This window comes from Clupea harengus, chromosome 24 (assembly GCF_900700415.2).
Source record: "Clupea harengus chromosome 24, Ch_v2.0.2, whole genome shotgun sequence".
NCBI lineage: Eukaryota > Metazoa > Chordata > Actinopteri > Clupeiformes > Clupeidae > Clupea > Clupea harengus.
In genome coordinates this window covers 5,606,020-5,623,519 of record NC_045175.1, presented here as the reverse complement: position 1 = coordinate 5,623,519, position 17,500 = coordinate 5,606,020, and the positions used below count along the sequence as shown (strand labels likewise).

At 46.3% G+C, this 17,500-nt stretch overlaps 1 protein-coding gene across 1 annotated transcript in view; it reads right to left on the bottom strand.

Annotated features, from left to right (window-relative positions):
* Positions 1–16,450, bottom strand: part of LOC105890319 (nidogen-1-like) — a 39,969-nt gene extending 23,519 nt beyond the window's left edge. Inside the window, exons 1-8 of the mRNA XM_031561764.2 lie at positions 15,777–16,450; positions 6,684–6,986; positions 5,424–5,656; positions 4,605–5,008; positions 3,966–4,106; positions 2,617–2,868; positions 2,055–2,255; positions 532–765 (exon numbers count right to left, since the gene is read on the bottom strand). Of these exons, the coding sequence (XP_031417624.2) occupies positions 532–765; positions 2,055–2,255; positions 2,617–2,868; positions 3,966–4,106; positions 4,605–5,008; positions 5,424–5,656; positions 6,684–6,986; positions 15,777–16,226 (2,218 nt within the window). The 5' untranslated portion in view covers positions 16,227–16,450. The remainder of the gene's footprint in view (positions 1–531; positions 766–2,054; positions 2,256–2,616; positions 2,869–3,965; positions 4,107–4,604; positions 5,009–5,423; positions 5,657–6,683; positions 6,987–15,776) is intronic.
* Between the last annotated feature and the right edge of the window lie 1,050 nt (positions 16,451–17,500).

Below are 17,500 nucleotides of genomic sequence, written 5' to 3'. Positions count from 1 at the left end.
ACGCGCTTCACCTGCTTTGCCCGAGGAATTTTACAGGTGGTAAATCGGTCTGACTTTCAAACCAACTAGAATGAAGCATCGGTGTCAATACTGTTCTCATATTTCAATATACAATGAGCTGAACTAGTGTGATGGGTCAATGTAAATACACCAGACTGAATTTACTTTAAAATGGCCTTAACCAAGGTTTGTGAGTTAGCTGGGCTTACGTGAATTTGAACTGACCCGAACTGAACAAGACTGAGGGAAACTGCACTGAACAGAACAGAACTGAACTAAGCCACTCACTGAGAATGGAGCCAATCTTGTTGCTCAACTGAATCAAACAGAACACAACGGAACATGACTTAACTAAACCAGTAACTGTGGATGGATTCAGTCTAATTTAACTGAATCAAACTCAATTCTGCTACTGTGTGGAATCAAACTGAATAGACGATAAGTGAACTACGTGACTCACTGTGGATTGATTTAATTGTGTTACTGTGTGGAATCAAACTGAACAGACGATAAGTGAACTACGTGACTCACTGTGGATGGATCCGATCTTGTTGCTCATGGCGTAGCGGATGAGCTGATTGGCCGTGTCGTACATGACGAACACCTGGTCGACGCTGAGCTGCTGGGAGGAGGGCGGAGGGCGCACCCCCTGGTCGTGCTGGCAGCTCTCGAAGCTGATGGTCTGGCGCCAGCTGTAGCTCAGCGTCTGGATGCCACCCTCGGCCAGGCTGACCGTGTAGTCACGCCGCGAGGAAGAGGAGATCACTGGAGGAGAGGAATGGAGGGAAGAGAGAGAGAGGGAGAGAGAGGGATGGAGGGGAGAGAGAGAGGGATGGAGGGTGAGTACTGGATGAGTACAGCCTTTGAAGAAGAAAGAATAGATTTCTGTGAACAATTCCACAATGCAAAATTAGATGACTGTCGGAGAAGAAAATGTGTGAAAAGGACTATCTAGGACTATTCCAAAATGTGTATAAAAAAAACATCTAGGACTATTCCAAAATGTGTAAAAAACCAACAAAACCTCTGGGACTATTTCCAAAATGTGTAAAAAACTACAAAACATCTTGGACTATTCCAAAATGTGAAAAAAAAAACATCTGGGATTATTCTAAATGTAGGTGTCTGGGGTAAAGAAAATGCCTTAGTGGACAGCAGACGAACGGCAGACTGAGAGGACGTGATGGAGGGTGGGAGGCCAACCTCTTCAGTGACCATGACAAGGAGCCCAACCTTTAAAAGTCAACATCTCGACCTGCTAAAAGGCATTCAACACCAATACTTCCAGAAGCTCATTTAGTCTGAAGGTCTCTGCGCATGACTTGAAGTCTTTGTAAGCCAAGCTTTTAGTTCACCTCACCTCTTCCTTGTAGCACAAATGACAAACAGATGGGTAATAGAACCTCCTAGTAGGTGGTCATGACTCCTACATGTCAACCTTTGACCTTTCCCATGCAGATATGAGGAAATAGGACGAACTACCATGTGTTATCAGATATATTATGCATCAATGCTTTTTGTATGTTGTATTTAGACTCACCAGTTTAAGAGTCAATTATCACTATTCTTTTTACCACAATAAACGACAATTTATCATTTTCATATTTTTATCATATATGTTGTTTTTATGTTCTGGACTCCCCCATTTTGAGTATGCTTTGAAGTCTGGATGCATTTTTTTTCCATTTACCTGTTACATACCAGATACAAACATACCTACAACATATTCATTTTAATTCAATTTCAGTTAAATTCATTTGCATGAATCTAAAGTTTTAGACTCTCACTTCTACTGGTTGATCTTGTTGTGGCATTATTTACTGATAAAGTGCATGGGTAAGTAACACACTCTGGTAATAATACTCTTAAGCCTCACCATTTGAGGAGTCCACCATTTTTCATTCATGTCACTGATTCATGAAAGAAATCAACCATATTAACATTACTGCTATCTCACCTCACCTCGCCTCATATAATATATTATCATCACATCATATTATATCATATGATATCATTAATATATATATTCTCATTGTTATGCTCTATAGGCTCACCGTTGCGTGAGTACTGGTAGATCTCGTTGTAGGGCTCGATCTGGACGGTGGCCCCACGGGGCACTTCTGGCAGGCGTCCCTCCAGCTGGGTGCTGATGGTCAGGTGGTCGTGCTCGTCGATGCCCTTGAACACCTGTGTGATGGTCAGGCGCTCGCCGCCCGGGTAGAAGGTCACCTCGGCCTGCCGCGTGAACTTGCCACCTGTGGGAGAGAGGACGGAGGTCAGGTGAGGGGGTGAGTGAGGTGAGGGGGAGGAGAAAAGAATGGGGAGGTGGTCAACACGGAGTGGAAGGAGTGGAGCAGACCCCTACACACACACACACACACAGGCACACACACACACACACACACACACACACACACACACACACTTGTTGTGTTGTGTTTCTCACCAATGGTACTGAAGCCATTCTAAATCACTCTCTATTCTGCCTAAAAAACACACCCACACACACCCACACACACACACACATACACACACACACACACACACACACACACACACACACACACACGCGCTCACACACACACACACACACGCACACACACACTCATCTCTCACCGATGAGGCTGAAGCCGTTCTCGTAGCCAGGCTGCTCCAGGGCGAAGGCCCACCCGATAGCCCCGCCCAGAGAGGCCAGCGGCTGCAGGGATGGCCCCAAGGTGGGCGGGATGGTGCTGATGGCCACGTAGGCCCGCCCGTCGTTGGCCACCACATACGAATGCAGCTCGTTGCTGGTGAACTCCAGCTGCGACGGCGAGTTGCCGACGAACACACGGCCCGTGACTTTACCGTTCATCCTCTGCGGCTTGCCTGGGGAGATTGAGCGGGGGGAGAAGGTGGGGAGGAGAGGGGGGGAGGGTGGAGAGATAGAAAGAGAGGGATGAGATAGAGAGATAGAAAGAGAGGGATGAGATAGAGAGATAGAAAGAGAGGGATGAGATAGAGGGGTATGAAAGAGAGGGATGAGATAGAGAGATAGAAAGAGAGAGATGCCATAAAGAGATGAGTCAGCACAGATGTTGTTAAAGTCTGTTAGATTACTTGGGTCATTTATCTGAGGAGATTTATGTGTTTGTGTGAAATGTTAGTGTCTGTTTAATCAGAAAGCATTTTATGTTTTTATACAGTGGAGAGGAGAGGAGTCTAATGTTGACTCAATCCCATTAGGATGTTTGGGGGGGCAGGATGCCAGCAGCGCTCACAAAGTTTCCTCTAGAGACAACAAATGCTCATTAAATGTATGCCTTTACTGTGAGTTGAGAGGGAAAAAACAGCTTTAGTCTGAACCCCAAATGGAAAGGCTGAGGGCAAGAGCGACCAACCAAATTCCTACCAAACAAAACATAAACAAACGCAAATGTCATCCCTAGCTACCGTGCCAGTAGGACATGTAGGTAATACATTTATACAGCGCTTTTCTAGGGAACGGTTGGGGGTTCAGTGTCTTGCTCAAGGACACTTTGACACATTTACAGCATGGACCGCACTTTGGTCAACGGAAGTTGTTTTAAAATGTGCTTTATAAATACATTTGTCTTTGACTTTGCCATGGTGAGGACGAGTCAGGATCGAACTAGCAATCTTCCAATTGCTGAACGACTCCTCGTTTAAACCTCCTGAACCACTATCGGCCCTGGTAGGTGGGTTATGATCCTCCTGAACCACTATCAGCCCTGGTGGGTGGGTTATGGTTCCTAGAATGTGTCTTGTACTAAAAGTGACTCGAGCAAAGCTGCAATGGGCTAACCCAGCAAACCTACCTGTTAGTAATTCTAATCCTCTCCCCCCTCTCCTTGTCTTTCATGCAAAGTCTGTACACACACAGCACTGTAATCACACTTATATTAAATCCCAAAGGGTGGTCTTTTAATAATCGGGATTATGGGGAATCGGGGGGGATTCCTTACCTTCGGCCACGCAGTCTCGGCCGTCGCCATAGTAACCGGGCCGGCAGTGGCAGCAGTACCCGCCGGAGTAGTCGCGGCAGTCGGCAAAGCTGGAGCACTTCTGCCAGTTGTTGGCACACGTCTCGTGGCTGTATGAAAACACTGGTTTTGGGGAGGGGGTTTGGGGGGGGGGTTGGGGGGGGGGGTTGGGGGGTGCAGAGAGAGAGACACAAAAGGCACATGAGCACACAGTAGGCCACTGGCATGTAACCGTGTGGAGGACCGTGAATCTGACAAAAAGTGTCTTGGATTAGAATTGCAGACTAGACCTTTACGTTTCAAGTTTAAGTCGTATCTAATAGTATTGAAGTTCTGAAGTCATCAAATGGGAGATATCTTGTGCGAGATATCATGCGGAACTCTTGGTAACTTGGTAACAAAATGTGGCTATTTATAAGCAATGCACAAGTCTATCTGACCTTTGTTTTAATACTGTTATACTCTAGAGAAGAGAGGTGCTACTGTTACATGCATACCAGAGGTAATCATAACTGACCACCCACTATTGAGCTACTGACGCTCAAGGGCATATTTCATGATAACTAATGCCTAGAAAACACACGTTTAAATTTGCCTGTTTCGGAAAAGAAAATGGCTTACCATCCACATCCAGGTCATCTGCGTCCACCACCACAACCTGCGGGCGCTCCGGTCGTGGTCCCCGCGGTTCTGGCTGTTCGGGTTCGGGGTACCGTGGTTCTGGCTGTTCGGGTTCTGGGTAACTAGGCTCGGGGTACACAGGGAACTGGGCCGGGTGCACGGGCACCCTTGGCCCCCGAGTAGGGGGTACACCGGTCTCCTCCTCCTCCTCGGTCACCGTCTCGTAAGGGGGGAACACAGGGTACTGGGGCCCCCTCTCTGGGGTCTCGGGGACCTCTTTGGGGCCTCCGGGGACGGACTCTTCGGGGGCCAGCTCCTCTGCCTCGCCGGGGTGGATGGAGGTGAAGAAGGGAGACGTGCCGATCTCGTAGACCCACACGCCACGGCGGCCCGAGTTCGTCTTCCTGGGTGGGTACAGAGGGAAGGCGCTTGTGTTGTGAAAGGATAAGGGTTGGGATTCAGACTTTGCTTTCTGCTATAGGTACTAAAGTGTGTAAATTAGCTTTTTGCTTTGACTCTGTTTTGACGTGCAGTAATATACTATGTGATATCCATCACACCCAAAATAAACGACCCTGGCGGTGTGCGGTACACACTTCACCTTCAGTCAAACTGGAGCCATATTACAAAGAAAGAAAAAGCCTTTTATTAAAGAGGGAAGCCCATCTCAGTGCCATTATGATGGTCCCATATCACAGAAATATTATATACAGATTAGAATTATTATAATACAGATAAACATTATACAAAACAGCTCAAAAATGTAACTACAACATAGTCTCAACGTTCGCAATTCAAGACAACTGGTCAGGCACTTACTCTGTCAGCTCACGGATGGACACCTCGTTGTCGGTGGTAACGCGGTAGTAGTCACCCAGATTGGTATTCCAGAACCAGCCGGCCACCACGCCCTGGTTGAAGCCCACCTCCAGGGGCTTGCTATCGCCCTCTATGGGTGTGGAAAGGAACTGCAGGCCGTCTCTGGGGTAGAGCAGGATGGCGTAGGAAGCAGACTCCATGGAGGCCACTACCAGCTGGAACGTGTTCCTCTGCTGGGATGCAGAAAGAAAAGAAGAGGGAGTTTCTTCAGGAAGTGCTTGTGTTTGTTTGTTTAAAGGAGGGGTGTATGAAAGTGATACAATCTATAGTTTGTTTATTAGTCCTCACACACCCTCAGACTTATGGCCAAGCTTTAAATCACACAAACTTTAAGTCACACAGGCCGATAAACAAATGCCTGCCTTCAAAAAGCACCCTAAGTCAATTTAGATAAAAGCACTTCAAGGGCTTTCAAGGAAACACTTCTGGCGGGATCTCGTTATTGCTCCTGAGCACGGGCCCCTTCCGCACTGCAGGTGGGCCACTCCACAGTTAAGCGACTATCACCTTTTGGCCCGCGGCTCACCAGCTTATCCTTACAGTGACTTACAGTGTAAAGAGAGCAAACCTTTCATCAGCGCTTATGCTGCAACAGAAGTGACCTCTGACCTTGGAAAGGATGAAAGGGGAAACACTGACTAGATGAAAGGGGTATATGGGTCTGGACCCAGGCCTGCTCCTCAGACAGTGGCTCTCTTTCTCGTGCGGTGAGCTTACATACAGTATTTTATATTTATATTTATATACTACAATCAGTGGATTTAATGCTCTGGAGAGGTGTTACAGAACTGTATGATGGTATTATCCAAAAGAAAAATTAGTTATTTTTTGCAGGCCAGATTTGTCAACAGAGCCGTTATCTTTGCACAAAAATAATGCCTTCATATTGGCTCGGAAACCTCATTCCTGTATTGTACAATATTGTTCATAAAACCAAATAAAAGTTCCAAGAACAAGTTTATATCCTTGGGAGCAAAACATCGGAGGTCTTACCTTTTTAAAGCCTCTGAATGTATATATTTACATGACTGCTCATAAAAAGTCTTTCAACCATTTAGCAGAAAAATTAACAAGATTATACCCTGCGGTTAAAATGTGTGTAGTCAAGGGGGAAAAAGCCTCTATCTTGCAGTCAAAATGTGCAGATAAAAGCTTTACGGACTACAAAGCCTGTGTGTGTGTGGCGTGAGGGGCCCTTACGTTTGAGGCGGTTCCGTCTCCGCGACCAGAAGCCCCCTGCGCCGCAACGTTCTCCCAAGTCACGATGACGGCGTGCGTAGGCTCCACCTCGTCGTCCGCGGGGAAGGCCTGGCCGATGTGCTCGGCGGCACGCAGCAGCACGGATGGGCTGCTGTCCTGCCGGTAGTACACCCTCCCGGCACCGTCGCTGGTGTCCAGGTCTCCCAGGAGGGCCGCCAGCATGCCGAAGGTGGCCGGCATCTGGCCCAGGTACTCCGACTCGGCGGGGACTTCGGCCGTGGCAATGAAACCGTTGGTGTTGATCTGTAATAAAGTTAAGTAGATTAATGGAAATTAAAACTCTACAGCAACAGATTTTTCAATGGGCTTCCATGGATATAACGAAGGGTAGAGTACACCACAAGATGAAATGATTTTATTGCAGTTGCTCTGCTCTTAAAGTCATCTGTTTTATCCTTCAGGACCCAGCATCTAACATGGACTAGTGTCAGGATTAAAGATTGAACATTAAAACACCTTAACTCGCATGGCCTGCTTACACTCTTAAAGAAATTAAATAATTAAAGTCTAGAAGAAAATATAGCCATGTAATATAGCATAGTCAGGAATATTAGTTGAGTCAAGTCTCACGGTGTGTGTGTGTGTGTGTGTGTGTGTGTGTGTGTTTGGGGGGGGGGGGGGGGGTTGAAATAAAGGCCAAATAGTGCCCATGTAAGATCACAGTGGGAGTTTTCACAGGGTGAATGGCCCAGTAAATCTCTAACACGTCTCGACCCCTCCTCAGACATTAGTGACCCCCCAGACTCCCACCCCCCTTCAAAAAAGCTTTACTGCATCCACCCCCTACCCTCACCAGCAGCACGGCCTCTCTCCAGCTCACAGCCCTCACCGCAGGACAGAGGAATGGGAGTCTGAGACCCGAGGTGAATAATATCTCTAACTAACAAAGTTGCCATTTTACACTCAGCATCAGGTTCCCACGATTTGGTGCGTTAAGTAGCAAGAAGACCCTGCTTTCTTATCCTGATACAATGCATTTTTTATGTAGCTTTGGTAACCACAACCATAAGACTGGATTGTGTGTATCCATACTTTGGGCTGTGTCAACTTTTCAGTGGCTCAGATGTCAATATGCTTTTTTTTTTCTCTCTGGATAAAGAAACAATTATAGGGAGGCTCTTTTACCTCAAGCACATTTTAACCAGACATATGCCCTTGACCTGAAGACACAACGAACTTTGACTAGACACGAGAGAGGCGCTCAGGAAACGTCGACACCCCAAGGGCTCAGACACACTCCAGCGCCTCATAAAACCAGAGAATCCTTCCTCGTCTGTCATCAAGCTCCTCTTCACCAAGTCGACAGCAAATTACAGTGGTTTCCACAGGGACCCTCACAACAAAGAGCTATTAACGTGTGCTGTTTGTGAAAGGGGCTTTTGGCCGCTCTGTTTCCTGGTTTGGTGTCATTAGACTGTTAAAAGAAGCGGCACCACACTGCATCAACTTTGCCGCGAAAGGAGTGAAGAGTAAACAAACTCAAGAGGGGGTGTGTGCTTACACTGCGCCGAGAGAAGCTGAAGAATCAAGAGATGAGTGACCGTTCGCGCCCCTCCTTTCTGGCCATAAAAGTTGACAATCCTATCAAACGGAAGCAAACTAACACCGCAATCAACGTCCCTTTGAATCCGCAGACGAGAAACCCAATCCACATTAAAAGAGTCTACGAAGCGTTTGAGTGAAACGCGATGCCACCTTTTTATTTACTCTTCTTTGTGCTAATGACTGTGTCGCTTCTGTGGATGAGAACACGGGGTCTGTTTGAGGTGCTCGTTACAAAACCAGCATCCCTAATAGCTTACGAACGAAGTCGAGAATGTAAAAGAGCAGTTTTCGACAGGGTTGCGAGAGAATGAGCCTTTGAAGAAGGAAATGATAATGATAGCCCTTTAAGCCGCTGCGATGTTCCGAGCCAATTTCTCCAGAGAGTTCTGGTCGTTTTAAACATAATGCACACAACTCAAACCCAGTTCTAGGCCTACAGTAAAAGTACACACAAATACAAACAGCCTACCCCCATTAGTGAATGAGGTTTCAGCTTTCAGAAGGTGAAAGCTTTAATACCAGAAAAAAGTACTAAGTCAAAAGAGCTAATTACGAGTGTTTCAGAGCTATTTAGTGGACAGGAAGAGACTTTGTCCTTTTGGAGCTATGATGGATTAAAACTACAAACTACAAATTCTTCACAATACTTGACTAAAGCTCACATAATTGGGCTGAACAGACAGATGCACATGAGGCACAACCCCCACAGACACAAACACGTATAAACACACAGTCCTTCACAGACACACACACACAAACACGTATAAACACACAGTCCTTCACAGACAGAAACACACACACACGCATTCTGCAAAAGGGGGTGTACCTAAAGTGTAATATCAGCTGGATGAAGCACAGGGTCACAGCAGGCATTTGACTTCAAGAGCGGCCTTCAGAGCCGGAAAACAATGTGGGATTGTGTATGTGCATGTGTGCGTGTGTGTGAATCTTTGCAATTGTATGTTTGTGCCTGCTCCATCTCTCTCTCTACTCTGTGTGTGTGTCTGTGTGCGTATGTGTGTGTGTGTGTGCATGTCAGAGTCTCTGTGTGAGGCCAGTGATAGAGTGGATTCTCATGTTGGAGGCTTAACGGGGGGAAGCTGAGAGGCTGAATGGAGGTGAGGAACTGGGCTGTTTTCAGGGTCAGTGGGGTCTGCTGAAGTGGAGAGAACCAGAGACATCACCGGTTTAAACCTCTCTCTTTCTCTCTCCTTCTCTCTTTCACCCTTTCTTTCTCCTTATTTCCTTTACCCCTCTCTTTCCCTCTCCCTCTCCCTCTCTCTCCCTCTCTTTTCTTTTGCTTTATGTGTCTCAAAGCTGCAGAGAAATGCAAAGAATCCCAGGAGGGGGGGGTTCCTTAAAGAGTAGCCTGCTGAGATCTCAGACACCTATCCGACAGCATGAGACAGGCAAGCAGGGGAGGGTGGGAAGGAGAGGAGGGACAGGGAAGAGAGGAAGAGAAAAAGAATGGAAAGAAAAAGTGAGTGAAATGGTACTGACAGAGGAACGATGGAGACGGAAAGACAATATACTAGGGGAAAGAAGTAAAAGGACAGCGAGGGGAAATGTGTACTTTAAAGAGAGAGAGAGGATGAGAGGAAGAGAGAGAGAGAGAGAGTGAGAGGGAGATAGAGAGAGTGGGAGGGAGAGAGGGAGAGAGAGAGAGAGGATGAGAGGAAGAGAGAGGGAGAGAGTGGGAGGGAGAGAGAGAGAGAGAATGGGATGGAGAGAGAGAATGAGAGACAGAGTGGGAGAGAGAGAGGATGAGAGACAGAGTGGGAGAGAGAGAGGATAAGAGAGGGAGAGGGAGAGGGAGAGAGAGAAATAGCACCTGCTTTCGCGCACAGACGCAGCAGTCTCCTCCATGACGGACATTTCCAGATGTTCAGACCCTAATGACACCGTGCGTGAACCAATTCCCCAGATTCCACCCACAGAGTCACCGCCCTACGAGCCTTACTGTACAGCACAGCAGTTTTAAGGCCCAGCACTCCCCTCTCTGTACTACTGAACATCACTCTCCCCTCAACCAGCAACCTCAGTACTACTGAACAGCACCTTAACACCCCGGTCCAGCCCGTTCAGTTCAATGGAGCTTTATTAGAGGGGGGGGGGGGGGGGGACTGAGACAACATTTCTAAACAAACTCCATGTTTTGTTGCACTCAACCAGCTATTTAGACATCAGCTCCACAGCTGTAAAGACTGTTAGGACCTGTGAATTTGTTTTTTTGCAGTTTCACATTTAGACATTAGAGAGAGCGTTTATGCCGTATCACCCTGTTTTTACCTTTCCCAGGAGTGTCGCATTCAAAGAAGTCAACAAGTCACTTCCCCACCCCCTTCCTCAATCCCAGAACTCCCACCACCAGCCACTTAGCATGGGAGGAGGGGGGTGGGGGTAGTGAACCTGCTGAGGGGGTGGGAGAGAGGGGGGGGGGGTCAAGAAGCAGATAAGGGGGGTGGGCGACAGGCAATATCAAAGCCATCTGGAGGGGCCCGGGAAAGCAGTCACTGGAGCAACACAACCTCAACCTGTCACACCACGGGAGGACGGGGTGGAGGTGGGGGCGGTGGAACAGGAGGATCTAACAGGGTTGTGGGGGAAGAAGGAGAGAGACGGAGCGAGAGACGGAGTGAGTGTTGTTAAGAAAAGAGAAGGGTGAAATGGAGTAAATAATGACAGAGAGAAGGGAATGGGTGAAAAGAAGAGGTAGAAGGGGGAAGGGCAGTGGACGAAAGAGGGGGGGGGGGGGGGTGCTGGCTGGCTATGCTATGCATCTGTTGGAAGGATCCGGAGGAAATCCCAGGTGCACAGTCGGGTGGGGGGGTGGGGGGGTTGGCTGTGAATCATATAGACGGGGGAAAGAAGAAATTCCCACAGAAAACATACCACTCTTAAGCTGACCAATGACCTGCAACCAGAGCCAACCCAATAAGCCTCTCTAGCTGCCACACAGCTTGATTATACCCACATCACTACTCGCCCTAAAGCCCCTTGTTTTTATACAGACACAGACATGTTCTCATTAGATGGGGATTTTTCGACTTACAACCTGGCAACCTTTTCCCCCCACAGTCACCATGGGAGCGCAACCCAACAATCAGAGGCCAGACAGGAAGTCAGTCCAACGGAGAACAGGAAGCACTTATAGTATTGCCTTGGAGGAGAAGGAGGGGGTTGGAGGTTGGACACTCGGGGGGTGGCTGCTCGTTGATGGATTAGAGATTGTCTTTACTTTGAGGTGGGGTGACGGTTAAACGAGGCATGCCAAGAATGCGGAGTCGTGTGGGTGAGGGGGACCTCGGCAGAGTGGCGAAACAGCGTCTGATCAAGACAATAATCATGTGAAACATGCATTACTATGCAAAACATCATATGGAGAGACATATGGTCATATGGTCAGCATCTACACTGTGTTTTTCTCACATTCCAATTATGTAAATATAATGTAATGTCATAAGAATTTACTACAGAACATGCAAGATATCAAAGACGTCCCTGAGTATTCAAGTCACGAAACAACCTCTGCTACCGAACATCATTTGAGATAAATTGTAAATAGTATGTGCTTTTCTCAACTAGGTAAACTAAAACGCTTCACGCTTTGCATCTACCAATCAAAGGCTCTGTTTCCGGCCAATGGCAGCAATTGCAGGTCCACTGTCATACACACAGATATACATTTACATTTAGTCATTTAGCAGACGCTTTTATCCAAAGTGACGTACAAAGGGGAGAACAATCAAGCCAGAAGCAATAGAGACCTAGTGTAACAATAAATACTATTTTACATAAGAAATACAAAAAAGTGCAGGAATGTAACTACTGTAAGTGCAAGATATAATGAGGCCAAAGAAAAAGGTTCTGGCCAAAATGTCTGGTTCCCAGAAATCTGCTCTTCATCCCGAGCCATGACTTTCATGGCTAATAAACACAGCATTACTACAGGGCATAAAAGATATCAAGATCACTTTTCGTTCAAAGTCATCACGACAAGCACAGGGTCACAGCTCGCTCTAGAACTACACACTATCTGGGTACTATAATGTTCGTGGACACTCAAGGGACAGAACCTCTTGGACACTTACTTAATTTCTACTCAAAGAAACAGAACTTCTTGGACACTTACTCAATTTCTACTCAAAGAAACAGAACTTCTTGGATACTTACTCAATTTCTACTCAAAGAAACAGAACTTCTTGGACACTTACTCAATTTCTACTCAAAGAAACAGAACTTCTTGGACACTAACTCAATTTCTATTTCAAAGAGGCTTCACCAGCGTGCCTGTAAAATAACAGCATCGTCAAAGCAAGACAAATAAGTGGGAAAATATAATAGAAAATAAACAGATATTACAATATCAATATCACTCACTCATACTGCTAATCCAAATTCCCTATAGGGCAGTAACATACAATTTCATAGAATGGCCCCTCATTCTTGACTTGACTGTCTGAAGTCAGTTCTCAGGCCCCGGGGTCCATTTAAATAGGCCTGACTAATTTGGCTCCATTAAAAAAAAAAAAAAAGAACAGAACAGAACAGAACAGAACAGAAGTGCCCATGGCCACTTGAGTTTATATACGCAGGACACTTGACCTGAAGTGTGATGCAGTAGGGGACAGCCTGTTCCTGCCGAACATCCTTCTACAAACAGTCCCTATACATTTTGGAGAGCGTATGGAATGTGCGTTGTCCTATCAGCCAACATGTGGACTTTGTATGGAAGATTGGAAGAGTTTGAGCTGGGGGGGGGGGGGTCAACTAAAACAAGGGGGGGGGGGGGGGGCTTCATTGCTGTGAAGAATCTTCAGTCTTCAGTCTTCACAACAAGACCCTTTAGCGAGTTTGTTATAAGATAAGAGTCAGACAAATTCAATTTGATTTGATTGTGCTTATCTAGAGCCTAGAGGCAAAACAGCAATGTCATTAAGTCCTCTGTATTCAGAGCGTGTGGGGCAGGACACCCCTGAGAGGGTACTGGCTGTCTGTGGATTGGGAGTACATGTCTATACTGTGTTTTCAGAGAAAGCTTTTTGCAAGCCATATCTGGTCTCACAACGGTTTCACACATACACACACACACTAACCACTTTACCCAGTGGGATAAGTGTCTCTGTTTGTGTGTGTGTGTGTGTATTTGAATAATGGGCAAAGGTGACACCCGACAGCTTGTCTGATTGACTCTTGTCTGAGTTCATTTAGAGCTTGCAGAGAAAAGAGTGCGCGAGGGAGAGGGAGCTCAGTGATGCCTGAAGATAAGCCCAGACAATGGGCGGAGAGCTCGGATCTTGTCAGGCCTTTTGAGAGCGTCTGTGGCTTTTGATCCCGGGGACAAAAGTGCAGTTATGTCACAGACACAAAAGCTTACTAATGAGGTTTAGGGTTGGGGTAAGGAGCTGGGTTTGGGGCTGTGAGGTTTTTGGAAGGGGGGGTAGGTCTGACTTTACCCCCACAGGGGGAAGATGTTTGTGGGGAAAGAAACAAAAGAGACCTGTAGCCCCCTTTAGTAAAAGACTCGTAACGAGGAAAACGCCCAGCATTGTGGTGACCCCAAGTTTTTTTTTTTTTTTTTATAAACCAATGCTGTCACTCAAGGCAGTGGGCAATTCCTTGCCAACCTCAAGCAGACCTGTTTAGATCTACTCACGAAGAAGCAAGAGTGGGGGTGGAGAGAGAGAGAGAGAGAGAGAGAGAGAGAGAGAGATTTTGTATTGCTATGTTTCTTTGTGTTTCAGTGTTTCTGTGTTCTAAACATTCACAACACTATTTTTTCTTTCAATGGTCTTTACAAAAAGCAGTAAAGCGTACTGGTGTGAGATGAACTGAGGCAAGGGAGAAAGAGCGATAGAGAGAGAGAGTGAGAGAGAGAGAGAGAGAGAGAGAGAGAGAGAGAAAGAGAGGGAGAAACAGCGATAGAGAGAGAGAGTGAGAGAGAGAGAGGGAGGGAGGGAGAGAGAGAGAGAGGGAGAGAGAGAGGGAGAGAGAGAGAGAGGGAGAGAGAGCGAGAGGGAGAGAGAGAGAGAGAGGGAGAAAGAGCGATAGAGAGAGAGAGAGAGAGAGAGAGAGAGAGAGGGAGGGAGAGAGAGAGAGAGGGAGAGAGAGAGAGAGGGAGAAAGAGCGATAGAGAGAGAGAGGGAGAGAGAGAGGGAGGGAGAAAGAGGGGGGAGAGAGAGAGGGAGAGAGAGAGGGGGAGAGAGGGAGAGAGAGAGAGAGGTACAGATGTAAGCGCTGAGGAGCCGTGCTGTGGTGGAGGGTGTGGCGAGGGGAAGACGAGAGGAAGACGAGTCTCAGCTGTGTGTGGCGGGAGGAAGACGAGTCTCAGCTGTGTGTGGCGGGAGGAAGACGAGTCTCAGCTGTGTGTGACGGGGTCTCGTAAAAAGGCTGAGCAGACCCCTGAGCAACCGGTCTGTATATCCTCAACTAGTCACTAGTCACTACGCCCAGACATGGCTGAATAAATATTTAGGCTTGAGGCATCGATTTCTTTCTTCGACAATGTGTTTGTGTGTGTGTGTGTGTGTGTGTGTGTGTGTGTGGAAGTGATTGAGAGAGAGAGAGAGAGAGAGAGAGAGAGAGAGATAGAAAGCACCAGTGAATGATGACTGCATGTGTGTGTGTGTGTGTGTGCATATGCATGGACACAGAGTTGTATATGAATATGATTCAATGTGTGTGTGTAAGAGAGAGACAGACCGACAGAGAGAGAGAGAGAGAGATAGAAAGCACCAGTGAATGATGACTGCATGTGTGTGTGTGTGTGTGTGTGTGTGTGTGTGTACTGGTGTGCACAAGTATTTATGTGTGAGTTATGTGTGTTTCTGTCTGCGTGTGTGTATCTCGGCATGTGTGTGGGCTGAGACACATAGAAGATCTCAGGCTCTATAACGCATTCCTGCGCTCCATCAGCATACAAGGCCTCCTCTCACGGGCATCACATGCCTTCATGGTCGGCGTGGACTTTACGTGAATTACATCACAATCGGCCGTTATTTCTCTTAGCCCTCGCAATACCGATCTTTGCTCTGATGTGATGGTGATCGTAGAATACCTTTAAAAAAAATTACTCAAATCACTGATCAATTCTCAGATTTAAGGACGTGTCGTTATGCGAGAGGTAAAACGAAATGTCAGTCATTAACATTCCCATTCTGATTGATTGCAAAAATCTGTGAACGATTCGGCGTTTTTGGTAATGATTTACCATCGTGTTCAGATTGAACCCCGGAGTTGCAGACGGCGAGGGCTATACTAATCTCACAGTTCATCAATAGGCCCGTGATGCCAAATCGGTAATCAATCACGGACTTTCTTATTAGAGGATGGCCGCGAGCTCATATGTCTCAGCCTCATTGATTCATCATTGGTGATGTAATCAGAAGGGAAAAAAAGGTAATTGAAAGTGACAACGACGTGTTTACGTGTTCAATACAAACACGAATGCCAAAGTAGTAGAGTTAGTGAAAGAAGTGGCCTACTCACGTAAACGCTTTCAAATGAACCCTTGTAAAAGTAGATAGTCTGGTCCAAAGCGAGCTCCTCCGTCTGGTCGGATCCCGGTCCCAGGAGTTGATCGCCGTGCTGCACCCCATAGTCGAAAAGTTCGGTTCGACTCTGACCGTTCACTGTCACTGCAATGGCAAGATGTATCCAGGCAAGGCATCCCAGTTGGAGCAAACCCATGGTGGACTCTGAACAAGACAGACCCTGGCGCTGAAATCCTTCTCTAACCTTTCCTCCACCAGTAGCTCGTTGGGCAGACCAATGCTCCAGTACCCGATGCTGGGCCAAAGTAGCGGTAAAAGAGTCTGAACTATCGAATCCATAGGTTTGGAAGGCGGAGTTAGGGAGGGAGGGGACACCGATATGTTGGGTCACACTAAAGTTAATTTGGGCAGAGATGGAGCAGAGCAATGTGCTTTCATGGTACATTCATCTAGCTTGTATTTAGTTTTGAAAATCCTATATATTTGTAAGTGTTATATATATATATAATAATAATCGGATTATGGACCGCCACTGAAGGGTGTGGAATTTTTTTTTTTGGACTCTCAGTCATTCCGAAAGGATGAAAGCTTAATGAAATCGGTTAGCCTGGTTGTCACCACCAATGGAACTATGACTGAAAGACTTTGGTCATCTTGGAATGTGCAACACCATTGAAATGTCCTGCATCAGTAGTAATGACTAAAGATAATATGATCTTTTAAAACTGCTTCATGAGGAAATGAAAGAGACCGAAAATATGAAACTGTTTCCATCTACTTTCATCAACCTAGTGTAGGCATACCAAGGTGATCTTAGTGTAAGTGCTAATAAATATAAAGTGTTTCATTACATTTATATTGATAATATATTGGTCACATTAACCAAACCAATCAATTCATGTAGACTTTTATCATAATGTAATCCACCTGAAAATACAGATTGTTAGATGGCTAACCTCAGCCCTAAACCAAACCTTGACCCTAAATATAATGTAGACGTGCATCTTTACAAGAAATAAGCTACATTGTGCTAATATATTAAGAGTTCTCATGCTTTAGGAGCTTAAAGGATCAGTGAGTTGTTTCCCAAAAAATGAAAAAGCTGCTGGAATTATTATGATGATGTGACTCTGAAGGCACAACAAATAAACAATGCTCCTCAATAATACTTAACACTTCAGACACTTTGTCTCTCTGTGTCAGCAGCATTTAACATATATGTTTACCTTTTATGACCTTCTGTCAACAAATGCATACAAACCTCAAACAACTGGTACACCTCAAACGATGTACAAACATCCACAATAGACACAAGAACCGTTGTGAACTATTATCCTCAAGAGATGTCATTGGCGTAGGCGTAAGCTTTGTTTTTTAAACATACGTGGGTTTGTGGTGTATGGCATGCGTCCGTGCGTTACTTAACCCTTTGAAGATACTTTTGAGCAATTTGTGTGAGGAGAAGGATGGTCTGTTCTCCCCTCTAACTCCATAGCTGCAATTAGCACATTGCACAATCCTGAAATGGCAGACGGGCCAAAAGTATGTGTCTGAAGGGAACTGAGAGGGCTTATTCAGTCAAAACACGTGTGAGCATTCCTCAGAAGCCGCATTATCTTGTCACTGTGTGCCGTGCTCCACACAGGCAAATCAGACAGACAAAAAAAATCTCTTTTTTTTGGACGAAAAAGTACGAATGCAAGAGGCAAGATTCTCCAG